The sequence below is a fragment of the Crinia signifera genome, chromosome 19, assembly GCF_055691185.1.
Source record: "Crinia signifera chromosome 19, ASM5569118v1, whole genome shotgun sequence".
Lineage (NCBI taxonomy): Eukaryota > Metazoa > Chordata > Amphibia > Anura > Myobatrachidae > Crinia > Crinia signifera.
Genome location: NC_139226.1, coordinates 115,104,734 through 115,128,295, shown reverse-complemented (window position 1 = coordinate 115,128,295; position 23,562 = coordinate 115,104,734). Strand labels below are relative to the sequence as shown.

At 47.9% G+C, this 23,562-nt stretch overlaps 2 protein-coding genes across 3 annotated transcripts in view; both read left to right on the top strand.

Moving 5' to 3' along the window:
- LOC146042916 (carotenoid-cleaving dioxygenase, mitochondrial-like) overlaps positions 1-1,596 on the top strand; it is a 72,726-nt gene extending 71,130 nt beyond the window's left edge. The window contains exon 12 of the mRNA XM_083163200.1: positions 131-1,596. Within this exon, the coding sequence (XP_083019326.1) occupies positions 131-247 (117 nt within the window). The 3' untranslated portion in view covers positions 248-1,596. The remainder of the gene's footprint in view (positions 1-130) is intronic.
- Positions 1,597-2,059: 463 nt separating this feature from the next.
- Positions 2,060-23,562, top strand: part of LOC146042914 (carotenoid-cleaving dioxygenase, mitochondrial-like) — a 34,819-nt gene continuing 13,316 nt past the window's right edge. The window contains exons 1-6 of one of the 2 annotated variants that reach the window (XM_083163199.1): positions 2,060-3,016; positions 14,740-14,935; positions 18,937-19,145; positions 21,443-21,558; positions 23,100-23,202; positions 23,297-23,425. In XM_083163199.1, coding sequence (XP_083019325.1) covers positions 18,959-19,145; positions 21,443-21,558; positions 23,100-23,202; positions 23,297-23,425 — 535 coding nt within the window. In that variant the 5' untranslated portion in view covers positions 2,060-3,016; positions 14,740-14,935; positions 18,937-18,958. Of the gene's footprint in view, positions 3,017-5,183; positions 5,728-14,739; positions 14,936-18,936; positions 19,146-21,442; positions 21,559-23,099; positions 23,203-23,296; positions 23,426-23,562 lie in introns of those variants that run through there. The other variant, XM_083163198.1, reaches the window with a different exon arrangement.

The following is a 23,562-nucleotide window of genomic DNA, read 5'->3' as shown; positions in this document are numbered from 1 at the left end:
AGGGCCAGGTACATAAACCAGACTGTTGTGCCTACAATTGCAGATTTCCAGTGAGTGAAGGGTTAATCACTTTTAAAATCATAGAACAGTAAAATGTAATTAATTTTCTTTTTTTTTTTCTTTTTTATAGGACAAAACCACTTTTCTACTTATTTTAGATGCCAAAGACTTCACAGAACTCTGCCGAGCGGAGGTCCCTGTACTAATGCCTTATGGGTTCCATGGAATCTTCCTGCCTCAGGAATAACTTACTTACTTCTTAAGGGTCTATCCAACCATTATGATTACAATTCACAAATACTACATCAGAACAGACTTACATCATTTCAACTTTCTATAAGAAAACTTCCTTTATACAGTATATGCTGATTTGCCTCTCCATACAATTTCTGAAAACTGTTGGAACGTATATAAAAGTATCCCTCTTTTGGGGTACGCACAATATAACCATGATTTGTACTTGGAGCCATGTGTTTTTCCCCCCTCATTTTAAAGAATGTCTTTAATACATGGTTTTAGAAATATACATTGTGGCAGGGACAGCATACATCCACATGAAGATAATGTGGAGGATCCTGTCCAGGTTTTAGAGCAGCAGCAGCAGGGAAACAAATGTGATCAGGGTTGGGATGAACTGAAGTCCCTGTACCTATGCCTTATAACTTCCATGGAATCTTCCTGCCTCAGGAATATCTTACTTATACCTCTTTTACATCAAAATCCCAGATCCGACCCGGTATTTGGAACACGGTTCCAAGCCAGGTCAGATCTGGGATTTGCTCCGTTTAGACTGCAGTGCTGACCCACATCTCCTAGTGCTGGGACCACCAATCGCCACACCGGGGCTGCAGCCCTGGGGCAAGCCCAGCACCAAGGTAAGCTGCTGGGATGGTCCATACTGACCGCAGGACACTGCAGTCAGGAGTTTGGGCTCCCCCATTGCTGTAAATTGGATCAAAGTAGGATTCACAGGGAAATGGACCCCGTGTTTATTTTTCAGTACCTTTACACCGACGCTGATCCGGGCCCATCCCGTGTTTTTGCCTTGGTGTAAAAAGGGGTATTACTTACAAAGAACCTATACTGTGCATCTGGGATCATTGCAGTTCCCAAACATTACCTCCGAAAAGACGGGTGTGGTACAGGGGTCCGACAGTCGGGATCCCTACAGTCATTAGTCCGACGTCGGGATCCCGACTGGCCGGACCCAGACAGCATGGTGAGCGCAACTAAGCCCCTTGTGGGCTCGCTGCGCTTGCCAACAATTGTGGAACTTGTCATTTCGGTACTTGTTTCCTAGCACGGCCACAATCGTGGGCATCGGGTGTAATTTTTAGTGGTCTGCGACGCGACCGACGCGATGCCCCCGATTTTCCCATTGAAATGCATTGAAAAAAGTCAAAATCGCGTCGGTCGCGTCGCAGGCGGCTAAAAAAGGCTTAAATGGTCCAGACGCGATGCCCCCGATTTCCCATAGGAAACAATGTTAAATGGCTCAATTTACCCGCGATGCCCCCGATTTCCCATAGGAAACAATGTTAAATGCCTCAATTTCACCAAATCATCATAGGGAACAATGGTAAATGGCCCAGAAACCCCCCAAAACACCCCTGAACAGTGAAATGTCCCCCCAAAAGTAGTTTACGCCACCCCACGATCAACGTGAACCCGAAGCGCGGCGAGCGCAGCGAGCCCGCGAGGGGCGGCGGTACGCGTCCTCCGACCTTTTCATACCCCCACTATCCACGTCGGCGTGGAGTTGAGAATAGAATAGTGTGGCGAGCGCAGCGAGCCACCGAGCCCGAAGCGTGGCGAGCGCAGCGTGCCCCGCGAGGGGACGCGGATACCTTCACAGGTAAACGTGTCCCTTCGCGGGCTTCACAGGTATCCGCGTCCCCTCGCCACGCTTCGGGCTCGGTGGCTCGCTGCGCTCGCCACACTATTCTATTCTCAACTCCACGCCGACGTGGATAGTGGGGGTATGAAAAGGTCGGAGGACGCGTACCGCCGCCCCTCGCGGGCTCGCTGCGCTCGCCACGCTTCGGGTTCATTTAACATTGTTTCCTATGGGAAATCGGGGGCATCGCGGGTAAATTGAGGCATTTAACATTGTTCCCTATGGGAAATCGCGGGCATCGCGTCGGTACCATCGCACCCGATTTTTTAGTGCATGCGATGGCCGCGATGCCCCCGATTTTTACTAACGATGCCCACGATCATGATCGGTGTGGCCGTGCTAGGAAACAAGTACCGTCATTTCTTATAGAAACTACCTTGTAATAATGATTTTAATTTGGTTACCTTTGTGTGCTATGTATATGTTCTTTTTTTATATATATATACTTTTTATTTTGAGTTTAAGCAGTGATTTTATATTTTTTTAAGATTTATTGTCGCAATGATCTAGTCGATACATTTATTTTTATCTTCATTTGTTTTCATAGTTTTTGTTACTGATATCATTCAGGTAATACAAATTAAATAGAAATTTACTCATGATATTTAAAATTAGAGATCTTAAATGTGCAGAACAGATGGATGCACAGCAGTGATTACCGGATCATGATTTATAGATAATTTTTGTCTCCATCACCTGTGAGGAAATCCCAAGGGAACGTTCTTGATGAAGATATAAGTCCACTACTTCCTTGTAAGGTATTGGTTCCATGTTTCTGTATTTTGGCAGGTGTATTAATATTGGCAAGGTCTCCACTAGGGTGGGCAATCCCGGGATCGGGATCGGCGGGATCCCGGGATTTGGCCCCCAAAACCCTCCCAGGATTTCGATATGAGACTACTACGCTCCTCCCATATCCGGCAGTGCAGCACTACCCAGCATGACGAGGTCAGAAGTCACGCTGCACAGGGCACAGTCGTCCCCCAACCCACCCAGCCTTCCCGGCTCCCGGCCAACCCGCCGTATGAGCCCGGCAACCCAGCAGCCCGCCCACTCAGCAACCCGGCTCCCGGCCTCCCAATCAGCCCGGCCGCCCACTGTGCAACCTGGCCCCTAAATGTAAGTAAATATGCGGGCGGCCAGGGTGCTTTTATTTATTTATTTACAGGTTCTTATATAGCGCAGCAGATTCCGTTGCGCTTTACAATAGTAGACAGTGATAAAACAAACTGGGTAACAACATACAGACTTGGAGGTAGGAGGGCCCTGCTGCAAGCTTACAATCTATAGGGATATAGGGGGAAACACAAGCTTTTTATTATTAGGGAAGCCAATCCCGTGATCCCGGGAATCCCGGGTTTGAGCATTTTTCAATCCCGAATCCCGGGATTGAAAAAATGCCCCGGGATTGACATCCCTAGTCTCCACTATGGTCATGTTTTATACTCCAAATACAGTTTTAGTAGATGTTAAAATGCATTGGGTTGTCATAGGCCCAAGTTACGCCCAGCATGCAGTGTGTTGTCTAGGAAACCACTCTTGCCCAATCCCTCTAGCAACCAGAATAAGCAGCAAACACGACAAGTATTTAAGAATAAGTCCCCCAACTTTTTTTAATCACTGCACCCGTGAGCATCAGAATTGTTTTCATGGCACCCCTAGGCCAAAACTGTCTTATGAAGTAAAATATTAAATAAAGTAAATTGATATTTATATTTCATCCTTGGTATGTGTATTGGTAAACTATAAGATTCACTTTTTGTCTGTCTACATATTTTATAATTGGTACTTCAGCCTCGTGCTACTGTAAGTGATGTAGATGTAGCGATGTCTGCACAGATCGCTCAGCACACATTGCTGGCACACATGCGATGTACCAGCCATGTGTGCTGACCAGTGTTCTCTAGTGAGAAGACTGGTGATCTAACTAGGCCATACACTCAGGGCCGCCACTAGTAATGTTGGGGCCCAGGACTGACCCGCCACCCCTCCTCACGCGCTCCGACACCCCCTCTCACGCACTCCGCCACACCCCCCTCTTGCGCGCGCTGGCACCCCGCCTCCCCCCCGAAATTACTTACCAGCGGTGGTGTCGGCGGCACAGCAGCATCTTCTCCCTTTGGGACTCGGAGCACTCACTGCACAGTGCAGTCTGCAGAGCCCCTCTGTATCCTAGGCTCGGTGCTCTGCAGGCTGCTCTGTGTATTGTGCAAGCCTGGCCGCCGGGTGGGCAGCTGCCCAGGCCCCTCCAGAGGCTGGGACCCGGGACAGCTGTACCCCTGGCACCCCCCTGTCGGCGGCCCTGCATAAACTACTGCAATATGTACAGTTTAGCAGCAGTGTATGGCCATTCGATCCCCCCTGATCCGCCTGGGACCTTCCCGAGCGGCAGGTCCGACTTGGGACACCCCACCCCCCTGCTGCCTGGAGGTCTGAGTCGGACCTGCATTCAAATCTGACCTACAACTCAGGTGCGATGCACCCGGGACCGCCCATTGGCCCTGATTGGACATCAAACGCACTTGATCAGTCGGGAACAATTGAAATTTTCCCAAATGGCAGTAGTGTATGGGGGCCTTTATACTGCATGCAGTATAAATCTAGTCAGGCGATGTTGGCGCACGGGACGTGCGGGGTATACAATTGGAGCAATCCATGCAGAATTTGTAAGCGATCTAATCAGACCACCTAGAAATAGGGCAAATATCGGCCCATGTGTTGGCCTCAGTAGCCACCAGCATTGGTTTTGTCCATTATATAAAATATAAATAATTTTTAATTGGTACAGGACAACCAAGGCACCCTTGCAAGTGTCCTCCTGAGGCACCCTAGGGTGCCACAACAATCGGTTTCAAAACCACTGGATTAAACTAAAATAAAACTGATTTCCTATTCGTTACTTTGGTATATTTACACCTTGAACAATCTTAAGATTCAATTATGTGTGAGTTGGGTCCTGCGGGGACTATGTAAAAACCGGACCCAGACTAGACTCTGGACCGCCGGACAGGATATCAAAATCTGCAGTCCGGAGCCTGTAGGGTCCGGTCCGGGGAGTGTCCTGTCCGGGGGGTGTCTTGTCCAGGGGGGGGGGGGGGGGGTGTTTCCCTGTGATAGCTATCACCAGGGACATGGGAGATTACAGCCTCCCTGTGTGGTCCGGACCGTCCAGTTTATTCTACATGCCCGGACCATACAGGGAGACTTTATTCTACCCCTCCTCCTCTACCTGGAAACAGGCGTCACAAGCAGCTCCCCCGGACAGGACACCCCCTGGACCGGACGCTACAAGCTCCAAAGTGCAAAGTTTGATGTCCGGTCCGGGGGTTTTGTCCTGGTCCGGTTTTTACCCATACCCGGTTTTTACACAGTCCCCTACAAGAGTCCTATAACTGGTATCAGCCACTCCATCTCAATTGCGCCACTTAAAGACCATAATAACCTTACTTCACCAGTAGTTACCAAATATAATGTACAAGGGAAGTTTACTGTCCACACTAATGCAAGCATTGATTTCACCTATGTTTTAATGACTGAGCTACAGTATTTCGCCTTAAGTTTTTCACACCATTACGTCATTGTTGTGAACAAGCAGAGAGAGACTGAACTGCACCTTAGCCTGGAGCAGTTGCTGCAATACTGTAGTTACACAAGAGCATTCAGGCGCCAATCAGAGAGGGAGAAAGCAATTAAAGACTGACTGCTCCATCAGCCAATGGGCGCCCTCTTAGAACTGCTGGTACTCCGGCTGACTCCTGTGTTGGGGCGGGGCGAAGCCGGGTGTTGGAAAATGAAAGCACTGGCATGTAGCCGGGTGCTGCGGGCGGCAAGTAAGTGACGTCACACACGGGCTGTTATTATTATTAATAATATTATTATACAGCTGATGCTATAGAATGTACTATCAGCCCAATACAGCAAGTGCTGGCTGCAGGAAAGGCTGGGTCCTGCCTTATGTAACACGGAGGCTTCCAGCCTGTGTGCTCCTAACACTTCCTACAAGTTATTACTGACGTCCCAGCTGGGAGATACAGTGTAGCACTAGTTAAAACTCGGGGATAAAGGAAGATATACTCTGCGCATACACTTGTCTGATTTTACTCTGGAATGACACTGCAAAAGGGTTTAAAAAATGATCAGATTATTATTATTGTTATTATTATTATTTATCTATCTACATACATTCCAATCTCCCTGTACCTTTTTGGTCAGTGCATAAACCTCTGAGCGTCTGATGCTCCCGCCATTCTTTTAACCCTAACAGACTAAGAAACCCACCATTGAAACCGCCCCTCCCTTTTCCCTTCACCTGGAATAATCAAACTGAGTCATTTATTTTGGCGAATTAAAGGTCACATTTATTAATCAGATTACAAATATAATCTTACTCGCTTAGGTGGCAAAGATAGCACTGCGGTCCACCAGCCCTCCAACGTAACTGAATCAAGCCGCCCGGGGAGGGGGGCCCCTTCTCGCAACTGAAACCTGTACCCGCCCGGGGCCCCCCAATTGCCCCCCTCGACGCCAGGCCTTGGATCTTGCACCCCCTCTTCTGGGGTGCCTCCGTTTCCTGGCGCCAAACTTTGGCTGGCTCGCAGTACTTCCGCCTCTGTTAAGACAATCTCTGCTGTATCTAGCACCGCCCAGGGTCCCCCAATTGCCCCCTCCGATGCCAGGCCTTGGATCTTGCACCCCCTCTTCTGGGGTGCCTCCGTTTCCTGGCGCCAAACTTTGGCTGGCCCGCAGTACTTCCGTTTCTGTTAAGACTATCTCTGCTGTAACTAGATGCTGTTTGGATGTTGCTCCTTCTTCGTCCAAGGGTGGGTGGGTGGGACAATCCTTCCTGCGTGCCCTCTTGCTCTCTCTGATCCTCCCCCATACCTGTCCTGTCCTTAAGTATGGGTCTACTCCCATGGGGAGGCGCCTATTACCTGCTTCTCTCTTTCCTTCCCCCTATTCAGTTCCTGCTACCTCCCTGCCCCCATCCTGATAACAGCTAGACAATGGGAGCACATCATGGTCTTTGGTAGCCCAGACTTAATAGTTTATGGTCTCTCCTGGCTATTCGCCGTTCGCTCCTTTTAAACCTCTGAGCGTCTGATGCTCCCGCCATTCTTTTAACCCTAACAGACTAAGAAACCCACCATTGAAACCGCCCCTCCCTTTTCCCTTCACCTGGAATAATCAAACTGAGTCATTTATTTTGGCGAATTAAAGGTCACATTTATTAATCAGATTACAAATATAATCTTACTCGCTTAGGTGGCAAAGATAGCACTGCGGTCCACCAGCCCTCCAACGTAACTGAATCAAGCCGCCCGGGGAGGGGGGCCCCTTCTCGCAACTGAAACCTGTACCCGCCCGGGGCCCCCCAATTGCCCCCCTCGACGCCAGGCCTTGGATCTTGCACCCCCTCTTCTGGGGTGCCTCCGTTTCCTGGCGCCAAACTTTGGCTGGCCCGCAGTACTTCCGCCAACGCTAGGTTCCTAGAACCATAGCCCGCCACCTCACCGTGACCTTCCCTCGCCCTATTAATCTAGAACCTACATGTAACCATCTGCACGCTCGTCTCTGCTCCTGAACTGAACTGCTTCCCCACCGTATCTCACCCTTGGACCCTGTTCTGGGAGTCCCCATTTTCCTCCTGTAAAGAAAACAGACCGCTGGAGACCCCTGTTCCTGAAGGGTGTTGCGAATGCCTCTCTGAGCATCACTGCCTTAACAAGCTCTTTGCATGCGCCCTTTACTGCCGCCATGAGCTGCAGCTTCTCCCTGACACAGGCGCTAACGAGTCTTTCACCAGCTTGTTCACGCCATCTTGACAACCTTCCATAAATGCGGTGGACATGTTAAACCTTGCGGCTGCGCATGTGATGCCGCTTCCCTAAAGGCTTCCAACTTTCCCCTTGAGTAGGCATCCGCTCTGATGTTATCTACCCCTGGGACGTGCTTGGCGCGAAAGTTTATGTTGTGCCGCAGGAAAACCAATACCAAATGCCTTATCAGGTTGATCGCTAGTGGGGAGAAGGCACTCTGCCTGTTGACTGCTTGAACCACCCCCATGTTGTCACACCAGAAGGTTATTTCCTTGTTGGCTAACCTGTTACCCCACAACTCCAACACTACTATGATCGGGAACAGCTCTAGCGGCAGCATGTTCCTTGTCAGCCCTGCTCCGACCCAGCTCTGCGGCCACTGGGATGCGCGCCATTCTCCCACGAGATATGCCCCAAAACCACAAGACCCTGCTGCATCGGTGTACAGCTGCAGCCTCAGGCGGTGCCGGAGAGATGCGAATACCATTAAATTCCCTTAGAAATGTTTCCCACATCAACATGCCTTCTCTGATTTCTGTTGTCAGCTTAATCGGATGATGCGTCTTTCTTACCCCTGCTGTGGCCCTTTCCAGTTGTCGGCAGCAGGGCAGGCGACAGGGGGGGGGGGGTCACTTGTACCGGGTCTCAAACTTGTGAGGGACCCCAAGGTTCTGAGGGACTCGGGGGCTATAAGCATGGCTGTGTCAGTGCAGTGCCTAGCAATGGTTTAAAAGGCACCTGCCTGGATTCCTGGGTACTTGACTGGAACCTCACTCCGATATTAGTGAATATTAATTCTATTTCCTTTGTAACAATAAAAAACATGTTTAATATGCATAATACTAACAATGTTCTGCTCAAGGGGGCGGGGTATTGGGCCCCCTAGATATATCAGTGTACCAGGCCCCAAGATTTCTGTTGCCAGCCCTGATCGGCAGAAGATTCTGCTCATTGGGATAACCCTGCATGTGAAATTCAGTGACCCCAGCAATGATTGGAGATGTTTTAGTGTAATCTTGTCTGCTCTGGCATGCTCCCCAATCTGCCTCATAATGCCAGCAACCTTGTCCTCTGGTAACCTACACAGCCTGTCGGTGGTATCTATTTCTATTCCCAGATACGGCAGTTTGTTCATAGGCCCCTCTGTTTTCTCCGTTGCTATGGGAACCCCAAAAGTGTGGAACAGCGCCTACATGGATTTTAACAAACGCTCGCATGTGTCAGTGTTCGCCTGGCTGACCCTTAGAAAGTCCTCCAGATGGTGCGCAAATGTCCTGCAGCCTGTCCCCACCTCAACGCACCAGTGCAGGAACGTGCTGAATTTTTCAAAATTGGCGCCATCCATGGGTAAGCATAGATCCACATAATAACTGCCCTTGAACTTTAGTCCCATGAATCCGTGACTATATGGGTGAAGGGGGAGGAGCCTAAATGCTGATTCGATATCTTCCCCAATTGGGCCCGTACCCCGCAGCTGCGCACTATTCTGAGCGCCTCTTGAAAAGACTGGTAAGCGACGCTGCACTGTTGCTTTTCCAAGGCATCGTTCACTGATTTTCCTGCTAGGAATGACAGGTGTTGGATGAGCCTGAATTTCCCATGACCTGGCCTTTCGGCATGCGCTTTGGACTCCCTGCGCTAACACGTCTCCGACTGACCGGCAGCTGCTCCGTGCCGCTGTCACTAATGCTTTCTTCGCTATGGCAATACAATACTTTATGCACATACAATGTATGGGCCATTGGAACCTGGTTATACCATCATTTTGCCACCACACTAGAACTCATTCCTGTCAAGAAAGAGTCCGTTTGCATACTACGCTTTCGGCATTGCCGTAGCTCAGCGTCCGTCAGGGTCATCAGCCTGCCCACCTCCTCCGATCATTAGGCATCTGCATGTGGAAGAAGAAGGGTTGCACTGCGAGGTGACATAAAGCATGTTAGTTTGTTCTGTGTGTAAATACGTTGCAGCATGCCGCCTCCCAAACCTGAGCAATAATCCTATAATGCCACCTCCATGCATTCTCCTTTTTCCCTTTCCTACCCTGCCTCTATCCGTATATAAGTGACTGAATATCTACCCCCATGGAAATTTGTAACATCCCATGAAGCACCGTTGGCATTAGACATTTCACTAAGCTGTTTACCACCCATGTTACACAAAATGACTTTCATTTTACTGTGATTATTCTGCTTTGCTTATTCCTTTTCCGAATTTCCATCACATTCCGCCTAATTGGCAAGCTAACGTGCACTGAGCGGTTACCTGTACTGTGCAGTTATGTGTGCACCCTTTTATTTATTTATTTTTTAATGTATAATCTGTTAAAGGGCCCATCTACTTTGCACCCAGCGTCAGCAGTATTACTTCCCTGCTAAGGCCAAGCATGTACCCCTTAAAAACTTAACTTATAAACTTAGTTGCTGTGAGAACTATGGTTCCACCCCTGTGCCCTAATTATATTCATTACTTCTTATACATGAATTGACTTAACAAAATTCTAAACAGCAACAGATTTTGTATACAGCAGCAGATTAACCCCGCGCTTTTCATGAAATAACAGTAAGTTTGGATCTGCCAAAGATATAAAAGTCTAATATGAAGTAAAATGCTTATGCACAACCGTAATGAATTCACTTATTAATCTCCTGTACTACTATTCTTATTGTACATACACGCATGTAACAATGAATTTACTAATTTGTTTGTGACACCATATTATATTACTGACTGCAGCTTAATGTAACCTGTTACCATTTATCATTCCCCCAATCATCAACATCTTTGTAATACTGTCTATTATACCCCTATGATGCCTTGCACGCTGAAAATTGCACCACATAATGAATTTTCTTGCCTTATATTGCATTATATTAACTTCAAAAACAAAACCATGTGTTCCCATATTTGCATTCTGCCTATCTAAACTTATGCTTTGCCATATCCTAATAACAGTGCTGCACAATATTATATTATGTTACTTAAAACTATGTAATTCCCCTATACATGTGATCTGAAATAACTCAGCTCTGTAATCATACATTTCATGTTTGTACGGCGCTGCAAAACACTTGTGGCGCCTTATAAATAATACTATGATAATAATATGGTTTACATTGCTGGGCAGCCAATGTTTGCTCTGCCTGGTGGGCGGGGTAGGTGAAGGTATTGTCATGATATCTGCATGCTATGCTATGTAAATAAGCCCTCAGTAATTTAATTAGGGGGAGGGGGAAAGGGGACATTGTTTGCAACTTGCCTGAATTCTTTGGGCCTAATTCTTTGCTGTTTTTCTAAAGGCTGCAGCAAGTATAATAATAATAAATCCATAAGTACTAATTGTTTGGCCTTAAACTACTGTGCATTAATTTAGGTGCGTTTATTCCTTAGGGGAAAGTTACCCGGCATAATATAAACATGTGATAAAATTCTTGCTGCATTAAAGATTGAATTCATAAAATTACAGAGACATTGGGAGTTTGTAGCAGGGTGCCTAATATGGAATTAAGTAAAAGAATAAGAAGGAATACAATTGCAAATAAATATCCCCAGATATACCCCAAATAACTAACCCCAGATACTTATCCTAATATTTCTTGTTCACTATCTGGGATTCTGGATGTTCTTGCTGGATAAAGACAATCCTTACTGCGTGCCCTCTTGCTCTCTCTGATCAATCCTTACTGCATGCCCTCTTGCTCTCTCTGATCAATCCTTACTGCATGCCCTCTTGCTGGATAAAGACAATCCTTCCTGCGTGCCCTCTTGCTCTCTCTGATCCTCCCCCATACCTGTCCTGTCCTTAAGTATGGGTCTACTCCCATGGGGAGGCACCTATTACCTGCTTCTCTCTTTCCTTCCCCCTATTCAGTTCCTGCTACCTCCCTGCCCCCATCCTGATAACAGCTAGACAATGGGAGCACATCATGGTCTTTGGTAGCCCAGACTTAATAGTTTATGGTCTCTCCTGGCTATTCGCCGTTCGCTCCTTTTTACCATTTTTTTTTGCCATTTACCCATATCCATCCATGTTTTAAGGTACACACTGGGTGATATATCAGTAATGATATGGACGATATCATTAATGATATATAGCGCAAATCGCTCACTGTTTGCTCGCACCACTGTGTACAGAGGCGGGGAGTGGGTGATGTCACTGACTGATGTCATTAACGATATTGGTCAGTGTGTAAACTGTAAACACTTTATTGTCTCCCATGGCCCCACCCAGGGCAAAGCAATGCACTGGGGCCCTTATCCATTCTCCCCTCCTAGGGGTGGGGGGGGGGTGCTATCAGCAGCAGCTTTGATGTCCCATGGGTGGCAGGGGGTGCTCTATCTTCCACTCAACATGTAGGACCTGGAGCAGTAACTCATACCTCCCAACTTCTGCCTAGACCGATGGGGGGGCGTGGCCTAATTTCGTGGGTGTGGCCTATACTCGATGCTCTCCCGCGAGGCCACGCCCCCATTTTGCCGCTATGGGGGCATGACCCAGAGGCTCTGTGAGCCTCTAGCCATGCCCCCAGCCCCCCGCTGCTTAGCAGCCGACGGGGGACTCCCAACAGCCCCCCTCACCGCGGGACACTGCCGCCCGCGGGTGGGACAGCGGGACAGGCCCTGATAATCGGGACCGTCCCGCTGAAATCGGGACTGTTGGGAGGTATGGTAACTTCTGCTTATTACTCCTTTACTGCACAGGTGGTGGGAGGGAGAACACTAACGTGTGGAAGGGGGCACTGCGCTGAATGAAGGGTCCCTTGTAAATGACTTCCAGGGAGGTAGGGGGTGTTTTATACGCACGGGAGGGTTGGATAATGGAGTATAAAAAAAGTGAGAGGCCTAATATTCGTCCTTTTCCAGTGGAGGGCAGCTTGTTTGACTGCAGATATCGCCATTATCTGGAAATAGATTTCTTAGCCTTCAATAGCATAAAAACCTAGAGTCCCAACTTTCAGGAGGTGCTGGGGACTTGGGGATCAGAGATCAGGAGCCAGAGCAATCCATTGACAAAAATATAATACTGTACACCAGACGTTTGTAGCTGGAGCAGGGACCGGCTGCTGGAAGGCTGATATCTCTGGTTCTGGGTATGATAGAGACAAGCCGCTAGTGTCGACAGAAAGGGGAGAGTCCCAGGTTTTGGATTGTACTCTCAGAAAAACTCAGTGAGAAATATGACTGGGAAGCGCAATTAACAGGTCGGATGTGGACTGCTGATTTAAAGTTGGATATCTCCAGTTCCCCAGGGCCGATTTTAAAAATTCTGGTATCCCTGGAAAAAGGGGATCGTCAGCTATCAGCATATGGCCCTAATATAGCTAGGGGCCCCTGGGCAAGTGCCCATTAAGCCCATACGAATAGACGGCCCTGGCCCCACCGATAAAGTTACCTATACGGGATCGCTAAGTGTGTACCCAGGTTTCGTTTTCCTTAACACAATGGGGGAAATTGACTAAGATGGGAGTTCTGTTTCATATGGGATGTTGCTACGGGCAACCAATCAGATACCATCTATTATCTTCTAGAAGGTGCTAAATAAATAAAAAGTAGGTTCTGATTGGTTGCCCGTAGCAACTTCCCATGTGAAACAGAACTCCCACCTTAGTCAATTTCCCCCAATGCCTCCAAGCAGCAGAGGTTCCTGTAACAAAGGGCCTCCCCGTAACCGACTGCTGTAAGGATATCCAGTCAGAATGTCAGTGGTAATGGTGACATTGTGCGTGTCAGCAGTCACACTGCAGATGTACGCTGTGGTGCTTCAGATAGGGTTCTGGATTAAAAGGTGAAATATGTTCTGTTCACATGCACACTGTCAACAAACAAGGGTGGGGGTGGAACTGAGCTCAGCTCATTACAACAGAAGAGCCCACCTCACCACTCACATCAATAGATGATACAAGCGGCACTTGTATCACTGACTAGCTCCCCCTCTTCCTCAGGACCTGGCAGCTTATTGATTCTCAGGAGCCTTACTGCTGTGAGCATTATGTGTATAAAGGGCACTACTACTGTGTGCATTATGTGTAAGAGGCTACTACTGATTTGTGTTTAAGAGACCCTACTGTGTGGCATAACATGTGTAAGGGGTACTACTGCATAGAATAAAGTAAAAAGGGGCACTACTGTGTGTTGTAACATGAATAAGGGGCCTTTCTATGTGGTGTAATATGAATCAGGGGCACTACATGCTGTGTAATGTAAATAAGATTGTGCTACTGTGTGGCATGATTTGAATTGGGGCTATTATTGTGTGACCATACCCCTTCCTTGTCAGACTACTGTCCCTTTATAAAGTATGGGAGGTAGGGCAAATTTTATTTTTTTCAGTGGGGTGCTAAAAACCTGGCACTGACTCCACCTAATAGGGCAGAGGAAGGGGAAGTAGCAGGGGAGATGAGTTCCACCACCTCTCCAGGGCCATTGTAAGACCTGTGTATTCTATTAGCTACAATCATTTTTATCCCTCCCCCCAAAACAACAGGTTGATAGAGCCATTTTTGACTGATGGTCATTATCGGGTCCTCCAATTAAAGCCTTTGTTTTTCTGTAGAAAAATGTCGCACTTTTGGCGACAACACATGCGATCTGGGATAAGCATCCAAACCCATGTATTATCACTGCTCTGGCGGCTGCTTATAGAGAATACGTATAATCCGAGATAAATTTCAGATATGGCGGTTAATTGGATATCGGCTTTAAACTTTTGTGGTAACAATTTTCTTTCAAACAAATTCGTAATATTAGACACTATGGGCGGGATGTGATGACACACGGCTGCCGCTTTAAAAATATCTGAGTTTGTCCGGCATCCCGCACGGGCAAAGAACTCCGGCGGCATTAAATCCCGTCCTATCTGCCTAAAATTTAACGAGGATCCTCTGCCTGGTATGTTCTTTGCTTTTGTTAATGGTTAAGTATAATAGATTTTGATAATGAGTAGAGGTACAGTCAGGTTATAATCATGCTATCGTAAGCTGATTGCACCTTTGATATATAATAATTTTGTTTTATTTTTCATTTCAGTTCTCAATAAGATCAGTGTCTGTCAGAGGGTCTACTCTTCCTCCCAGGCAGCTGTAGAATATATAGCACCCCTCTTCCAAACTGTGCCAGAAACTCCGCAGCCTATACCAACAAAAATCTCAGGGACCATCCCAACGTGGATCAGGGGCAGTCTGCTGCGGAATGGACCTGGAAGGTTTGAATTTGGCAATGACAAGTAAGTACGTTGTGCCTGTAATACGGACCAGTGAGAGAGTGAGCACAGCTATAGAATGTGATGTACACCCGCTAAATTGGAGATCAAATCAATGGGCAGGAATAGATCTGGCACAGGGGACTAATCCTGGTAAGGAGTCAACATTATTCATTTATTGATTAAGATCTATTTTTCTAATATCTAAAATCACGGCAGATAATTCAGAGCAGAAAATAGTTGCAGTTGTTTCTAATTCTCATGTAGTGGCAGCAGGGACAGCATAGTACCACGTGAAGTGAATGTGGAAAAACAGGATCAGGACTAGTTACAGTAGGTTATGGGGGGGGGGGGGGGGAATCTTAAGGCCCCCATACACTAGGGCGACTTGTCCTTAGGACAAGTCGCCCCCGACTTCCCCCTGAGCTTCCCCGGCTGCTCCCCGGGGGAGCTTGATTAGATTGGCACTTGATGTGCCATTTTTTACATGTGATAAATCGTCTCGATTTATCACATGTAAAAAACCCGGGGAGCAGGGGGGGTGTGGGGGGGGGGGGGGCTAAGAGGTGAGAGCTGGTGGGAGCAGGGGGGCTGGGGACGCTGCGGGGGACACATCTGTGTCCCCCGCTGCTGGGGACACAGCGTCTGTGCGGCGATAAGGTAGAGGGAGCAGGGGGGGCTGGAGACGCTGCGGGGGACACGTCTGTGTCCCCCGCTGCTGGGGACAGCGTCTGTGCGGCGATAAGGTAGAGGGAGCAGGGGGGGCTGGAGACGCTGCGGGGGACACAGGCTGCATAGAGCCGGGCAGGGGGAGCCGGCCGGGAGCTGTCAGTAATGAATAAAAAAAAAAGCCCATACAATGAATGGGCAGCCTGTGATTGGCTGCTGAGCGCTCTCTCAGCCAATTGCTGACTGGCTGAGAGAGCGCTCAGCCAATCACAGGCCGCCCATTCATTGTATGGGCTTTTTTTTTATTCATTACTGACAGCTCCCGGCCGGCTCCCCCTGCCCGGCTCTATGCAGCCTGTGTCCCCCGCCCGCAGCGTCTCCAGCCCCCCCTGCTCCCTCTACCTTCTCGCCGCACAGACGCTGTCCCCAGCAGCGGGGGACACAGACGTGTCCCCCCAGCGTCCCCAGCCCCCCCTGCTCCCTCCACCGCCCCACTAGGTCCCAAGTCGGGTGGTCGGACGTGCAGCAGGTCCGACCACCCGACGCAGATCCGATGCGCACGGGACCGCGCATCGGATCTGAGGGAACATCAAAACTAGACGATTTTGGTCCGATTTCGGCCAGATCCGACTGATCTGGCTGAAATCTGACCAAAATCGGCTAGTGTATGGGGGCCTTTAGAATGCACACCCTATATACATGAGGTGCCATCATGCTGGGACTTGTAGTTCTGCAAAGAAAAATACATGGTGCAGATGCACACTCCGTATTATTAAACAATAATAGAGGTTCTTGGTATATCAATTGGCCAAGAAATATTTGCCCACCAACCAGCTTCACGGTGACCTCATTTCTGGTGGGTCCCTAATACTAAGTTTGAATCTGGGGCGCGGAACCTCAAAAAGGTTGGCATAGGCCAGTCACCCCAGGACAGCACACAAGTTAAAAACTAAGCTAAAGGTTTATGAATAAGAAAGTAGCAGAAGCTAGAGGTTAAAAAGAGAAGTGCTAGAAAGTATAATATATTAGTGGGAAATAAATAGTGCTAAATAAATGTTAGGGTGTGCCACCCGGAAAGCAACTCAGCCACACCAACCCAAGGGGATCCGCGCCCCAAATCCATCCCCAAGACTAGCAATTAGTGTCAATTTTAGGTCTTATCTATATTGTGCCTCCAGTTTGCAGTCTGTGGCTACCAGGGACCAAGCTGGTAAAATAATATTCATATCAGGTGGGTGGGGTGCTACTTTAAGTTGAAGGAGTCCCAACCTTCAGGTGTACAGGTGTACACAATATTAGCTTATGGGGGGGGGGGGGGGGGGATCTTAGAATGCACACCCTATATACATGAGGTGCCATCATGCTGGTACTTGTAGTTCTGCAAATAAAAATACATGGTGCAGATGCACACTCCATATTACTGTAGGAGTAGCAGCAGGACTAGTTACAGTAGGATCAGCAGCAGGACTAGTTACAGTAGGATCAGCAGCAGGACTAGTTACAGTAGGAGCAGGCGTAGTTACAGTAGGAGCAGCAGCAGGACTAGTTACAGTCCGAGCAGCAGCAGGACTAGTTACAGTCCGAGCAGCAGCAGGACTAGTTACAGTCCGAGCAGCAGCAGGACTAGTTACAGTAGGAGCAGCAGCAGGACTAGTTACAGTAGGAGCAGCAGCAGGACTAGTTACAGTAGGAGCAGCAGCAGGACTAGTTACAGTAGGAGCAGCAGCAGGACTAGTTACAGTAGGAGCAGCAGCAGGACTAGTTAGTCGGAGCAGCAGCAGGACTAGTTACAGTAGGAGCAGCAGCAGTACTAGTTACAGTAGGAGCAGCAGCAGGACTAGTTACAGTAGGAGCAGCAGTAGGACTAGTTACAGTAGGAGCAGCAGTAGGACTAGTTACAGTAGGAGCAGCAGCAGGACTAGTTACAGTAGGAGCAGCAGCAGGACTAGTTACAGTAGGAGCAGCAGCAGGACTAGTTACAGTAGGAGCAGCAGCAGGACTAGTTAGTCGGAGCAGCAGCAGGACTAGTTACAGTCGGAGCAGCAGCAGGACTAGTTACAGTCGGAGCAGCAGCAGGACTAGTTACAGTCGGAGCAGCAGCAGGACTAGTTACAGTAGGAGCAGGACTAGTTATAGTAGGAGCAGGACTAGTTACAGTAGGAGCAGCAGCAGCACTAGTTACAGTAGGAGCAGCAGCAGGACTAGTTACAGTAGGAGCAGCAGCAGGACTAGTTACAGTAGGAGTAGCAGCAGAACTAGTTACAGTAGGAGCAGCAGCAGGACTAGTTACAGTAGGAGCAGGACTAGTTACAGTAGGAGTAACAGCAGGACTAGTTACAGTAGGAGTAGCAGCAGGACTAGTTACAGTAGGAACAGCAGCAGGACTAGTTACAGTAGGAGCAGCAGCAGGAGTAGTTACAGTAGGTCCAGTCCGGGTTTGCTGATGTATCGTTAACGATACATTGTGAACATCAGTCAGAGCGCATGCTGAATATCTTTAATGATGCTCACTCCTGCGTATCTTTAACAACCCCTATCGTCTGTACATGCGGCTCAATCTGCCAATATCGTCAGTGGCTGCTTGTATGGAGCAGGGGGTGGGTGACATCACTGGGTATGGATCATTGGGTAGACAGTAACTAGGTCGACAAGCATTAGGTCGACACCACTATGTCGACATGCAGGAAGGTCGACAGGGTCATTAGGTTGACAAGCATTAGGTCGGCATGTGGAAGGTCAACAGCCAAAAGGTCGACATGGTTTTTTTTCACTTTTTTTGTCCCAAATGTCGACACAGTCGACATGGACACTTAAACATAGCACTGCGTCCCCTCGCATCGCTCACTGTGCTCGCCATGCTTCGGGCACACTATTTTATTCACCCGCCACGCCCTAGTGGATTGTAGGACATGAAATAGCACCTGTCGGCTCAAAAAAAAGGTGAAACCCCATGTCGACCTTTTGACTGTCGACCTAATGACCCTTCGATCTTCCTTGCATGTCAACCTTCCTCCATGTTGACCTAGTGGTGTCGGCCTTATGCTTGTAGACCTAGTGACCGTATCCCATGTCACTGACTGACATTGGTCAGTGTGTATGCACTATATAGTTCTCCTGTGACACCACCGGTGGCTGTGGGAATTGGTAAGTGTGCACCCAGCAGTAGAGGGGAAGTGCTCATAAGGGAGCAGTGTGCTCGGGCTGTACAATAAATAATATCGCATGTCAAAATATTTTTATTGAAAACATTTGAATACCCAAATTTCTTCTCTAATTATTTTTTGAGTTATTAATTCTGCAGAATGTGTAGTATTGTATGTACTAGCCAGTTGTGTGACAGACTTCTCCCGTTCCAGGTACAACCATTGGTTTGATGGCATGGCTCTGCTGCACAGGTTCAGTATTCAGGACGGCTCTGTCACCTACATGAGCAAGTTCCTGCAAAGTGATTCTTATACAAAGAATAAGGAGGAGAACCGGATCGTAGTCTCGGAGTTCGGGACCTTGGCCATGCCAGACCCCTGCAAGTCTGTGTTTGACCGCTTTAAATCTAAATTTGAAATAAGTAAGCCATGCTTGTCATTATAGGATCCGTAGGTGATAAATTAGTGCACATTCCATTATCCTGAAATGATGGATCAATGTCACTACAGTGATCATGACCAAAATACCTACTGTACTTAAATATCTGTTATTTGCCATATAAGGAATGAGGGGGTAATAAATTGGTGACCATGTGTTGTCTTCCCAGGGCAGGGTTTTCTTAAAATGTATAATGTATGTATCCATAACCTTTGGATGTGCGGCTAATTCCATCATCCTTTTACATTAAATTCCAAATAGTGGTCATATTGTGTTTTTAATGAGCAGAACGATAAAACAGTATATACAGCGGGGTTATGCACAGAAATGAATAGACCGTAATCTAGTGTTCATTCTAGAACCCTGCATCAAAATCTGTACAGTTCTTCCTCCGTACCTGGGATGTCGCTCTCTGCTGTGCTGCTTCTAGCACAGGTCTGCTCTGCATATCAGTGCTGAACTACAGACCACACTGTGCTAGAAGCAATACAGCACAGAGAGACACCCCAGGCAGGGAAGAGGAACTGCACGGGGTTTGGAAGATGCAGGGTGCTAGATATAATCATTACTGCTGGGCCTGTCCTCTCTGCTTTTCTGACTCAAGTCCACTGCTCCCCAGTAGTCTGGGGGTATGATGGAGTTAGCAAGCGGTGTAGGGTGGTGAGCCTTATAGGAGCAGAGTAGAGATGGATGGAGGACAAGATTCCATATTTCAGAGTTTGGGCCTGATTCAGACCCATTCGCTAGGCTGCTTATGTTCGCAGCCTAGCGAACAGGTAAACACTGCACACTACCTGGCCGAATGCCCCCCCTCCCCCACCATGCAAATCCCCTCGGTAAGATTGTGAGGGGATGTGTTCCCTAACACATCCCCTGTACTGTCGACGAATGGGAGAGAACTCATTCAGTGGTCGTACACCATCAAATTATATCTCTCCCCTTCAGTAATAAAAGTCAGTCTAAACTGACTGTTATTCCCACTGATCGCTGAAAAGGGGGCGGGCGCCGAGGTCATGTGACGTCAGCTGTCCACCCCGAGCAGGCATTGGCCCGCCGACGTTCCCTGGGGAACGGCTACCGTTTGTATGGGGACGCCTATAAAACATTGGGCATTTCACTTCTGAATTGGCCCCTTTGTGGCACAAGTAAGGCATGGTCATGAGAGGGGAGGGGCACAAGGTCGGCATATAAGGGGCATCCGGGGGCTCTGCAATCCAGGGGTTGATTGGCCATAGGGCATATGCATAACACCAGGGGCAGATTAAGTTCTGTGGGGGCCCTGGACAACAAAAACTGTGGGGGCCCCCTCCTCTCACCTCCTCCCCCCCCCCCCCCCCCCTGCAGCACTAACCGGAGCAGTTATTCTCATTGCCCATCAGAGTCAGAGCTGCTGCACGGGCGCCGCCTCTTCATGGCGCCTGGGGTGATCAGGCGGGGAGAGCGGGGTAGGTCCCCCCAGAGACAGTGTGACAAGAGAGTAGGGCAGCGGGGAGATGCGGGGCTGGCAGGTGAGTGGGAGAACACGGTATCTGTCCCCCAGCACTGCTGCAATGCTTTACACGCTGTGGCGGATGGACAGTGGCAGGGTCCCTGCGGCAGGGACCCCGCCGTTGACTGTCCAGCCACCCTGGGACCCCCCTGCCCACTCCATGCTGCCCGGACCCCGCTGCCTGAACCCACCTGGAGTGTGGGGGCCCCTGATGTGTGGGGGCCCCAGGGCAACCGCCCCTAATTGCTCCTTGGTGGATCCGCCACTGCATCATGCTAATAAAACAAGAGGACACGTCTGTATATAGAGACCTGACTGGGGGCATCTAGTGATGTCACTGGCTGTTATGCAGTTCTTCTATGTACTGATGTGTTTACAATAATGGAATAATATTGTATGTATTACAGCCACAATAATACTAAGCAAAAGCATGTTACTGCTGTAGTATAATATCCAAAGCAGTGGTATAGTATAGTATTCAACATGCAGCCCCCATTCTGCTCAGGAACTTATCAATACATTTGCTTATTACCGTATCACTGTTACCAACCCAAAATCATTAAAAGCTTAACTCTATATTATAAATACCTGGGAGGTGCTCCCTAGAATAGTGTGACAGCAGAACCACACATCCCAGCATGCACTGCCAGTTTTAGCATACCCTAATACAAAAACTGTTGCCGGGCGTACTGGGATATGTAGTTAAACAGCAGCCGGATGTTAGATACGATACGACACGATACTATTACATGTGTAAATTAATATTCTTTCTATTCCTTTGTCCACTTCAGCGTCCACTGACAATTGCAGTGTTAATTATGTGCTATATAAAGGTGACTATTATGTCAGCACTGAAACCAATTATATGATTAAAGTGGATCCGGAAACCTTGAATACCCTGGATAAGGTAAACCATAATCTACCAAGTGAAATGTAAAATAATACTAATTAAATATTGTTGTGTAAATTGTTAACATGATATCAGATTTTTGTTTTCTAAAGCTGGGTACCCACTGGGCAATATATCGGCTGTTTGAGCGAATGGCTGATAGATTGTTAGTGAGATGGCAGTTGTGACTTCGTTCAGACATATCGCATTGGCTGTGCAGCACAGCCGATATATCGGTACATCTGGCTGTGTGTATGGGCAGTCTGCTGGCTGCACCGATTCAAATGCCTGCCCAGTTCATTGTAGGGACAGACATATTTAGCCGCTGATCAGTAAGTTTATATGTTTACCCGATTCGCCTGCTCTGGGTTAGTCCCAAAAGGACCCTGGTTCAGGGGCAGTGTAAATAGGTAGGCCGGGTCATCCGACCCAGCTACTGTCTACAGCATGGGGAGTTATACAGGGATTCTGCATCCTGCAGCGATAATACCGATCCAAGGTTGCAGCCAGCAATGTCAGGGGGCGAACAGGAGACTGTACTTTGGCTCATGATGCTGATGAGACTTCCAGCACTATTTCACCTGTGTGTGATGTAAGCAGCCTGGTCTGGGCCATGGTGGAAAGATGCCATTGGGTCAGACCTGGGACTTGAGGCCCCATACACAGGTCCGATTTATTCAGTTTCCAACACATCGGGCCAGATGAAATCGGGCTAAACCAGAGGTGTCCGATCCAGTGTGCATCGGATCCTGTGATCATATGCAAAGCATGTATGATATATCGGAATTGGATCATCAGCAGCACATTGCGGGTGCTTTTTAGCACTCGCGATATATCGCATCCAATATCCTTGGAACTCCCCCGGCAGCTCCCCAAGGTGTTCATTTGGCATATCAAGTGCCAAATATGATGGAGCCCTCCCGGGGTGCTGCCAATAGAGCTCAAGAGAAAACTGGACGACAAGTCTGACCTATGTATGGGGGCCTTTAGGCAGAAAGGGGGATTTAGTAATGCCTGAGGACTGGAAATAAGGAGATACTGCTGTTTGCTATGAGACTTAAGTTTACAGTATTCATTTTTTTTTCTCCATGTGGAAACAATAAGAATTGAGGATAAATTATATCAATAGAATAATAAGTATTAGAAGATTGGTGGTCCAAAAGTAATTAAAATTCATATTGGTCAGTGTAATAGGCAAAACCAGTGCTTGTGGCTTCCCATCATGCAATATTGTATATGTACAAACAGAAGCAAATACTGTCTCTGGCTGCATAACTAACCCTAAGGATGACATATACTGTAAACATAATTAAAAAAGTTTTATATTTAAAAAAAAAAAAATTCTTGACAATAAACTTTTGGCCTAGGGGTGTCGTGACAAATTCTGATACTCTATGGTGCCGTGATTTTAAAAAGTTTGGGAACCACTGGCCTATACTGTAGTATTCTTTACCAGTATAGCTAGTGTGGTCACATGGTAACTGGTTGCTCATGGTAATGGAGGTTTCCTTCCGCTCCTCTCTCTGTCATGGCCAGTAACAGTCATGTTTTGTGTCTAGGTGGACTGGAGCAAGTTTATTGCGGTGAACGGTGCTACAGCGCATCCACATTATGATCCTGATGGGACTGTGTATAATATGGGAAATTCTTATGGAAAAGATGGTATGCACCTTATAGTAAAATACGTCTGGCTATATACATGTATTTTGTTTTAGGCATTATTAACCTATATCTAAATGTACATACTTCCTTTTAGGAACACGCTACAATATAATAAGAGTTCCAACACAAACGTCCAGTTCCGGGGAGTCTCTAGAGGGAGCACAAGTCGTATGCTCCATAGAACCGGAGAAGAAAATGAAACCTGCCTATTATCACAGCTTTGGTAAGAGAAGAGACACACGACTATCACTAGTATATCCAGGCTTCCTTATGTTACTTATAACTAGATCACTTAGAAATGAGCACGGATCGCTCCGTGTGTATAGCCCCGTGTGACAGCCGATGCACAGTCCCACGTGG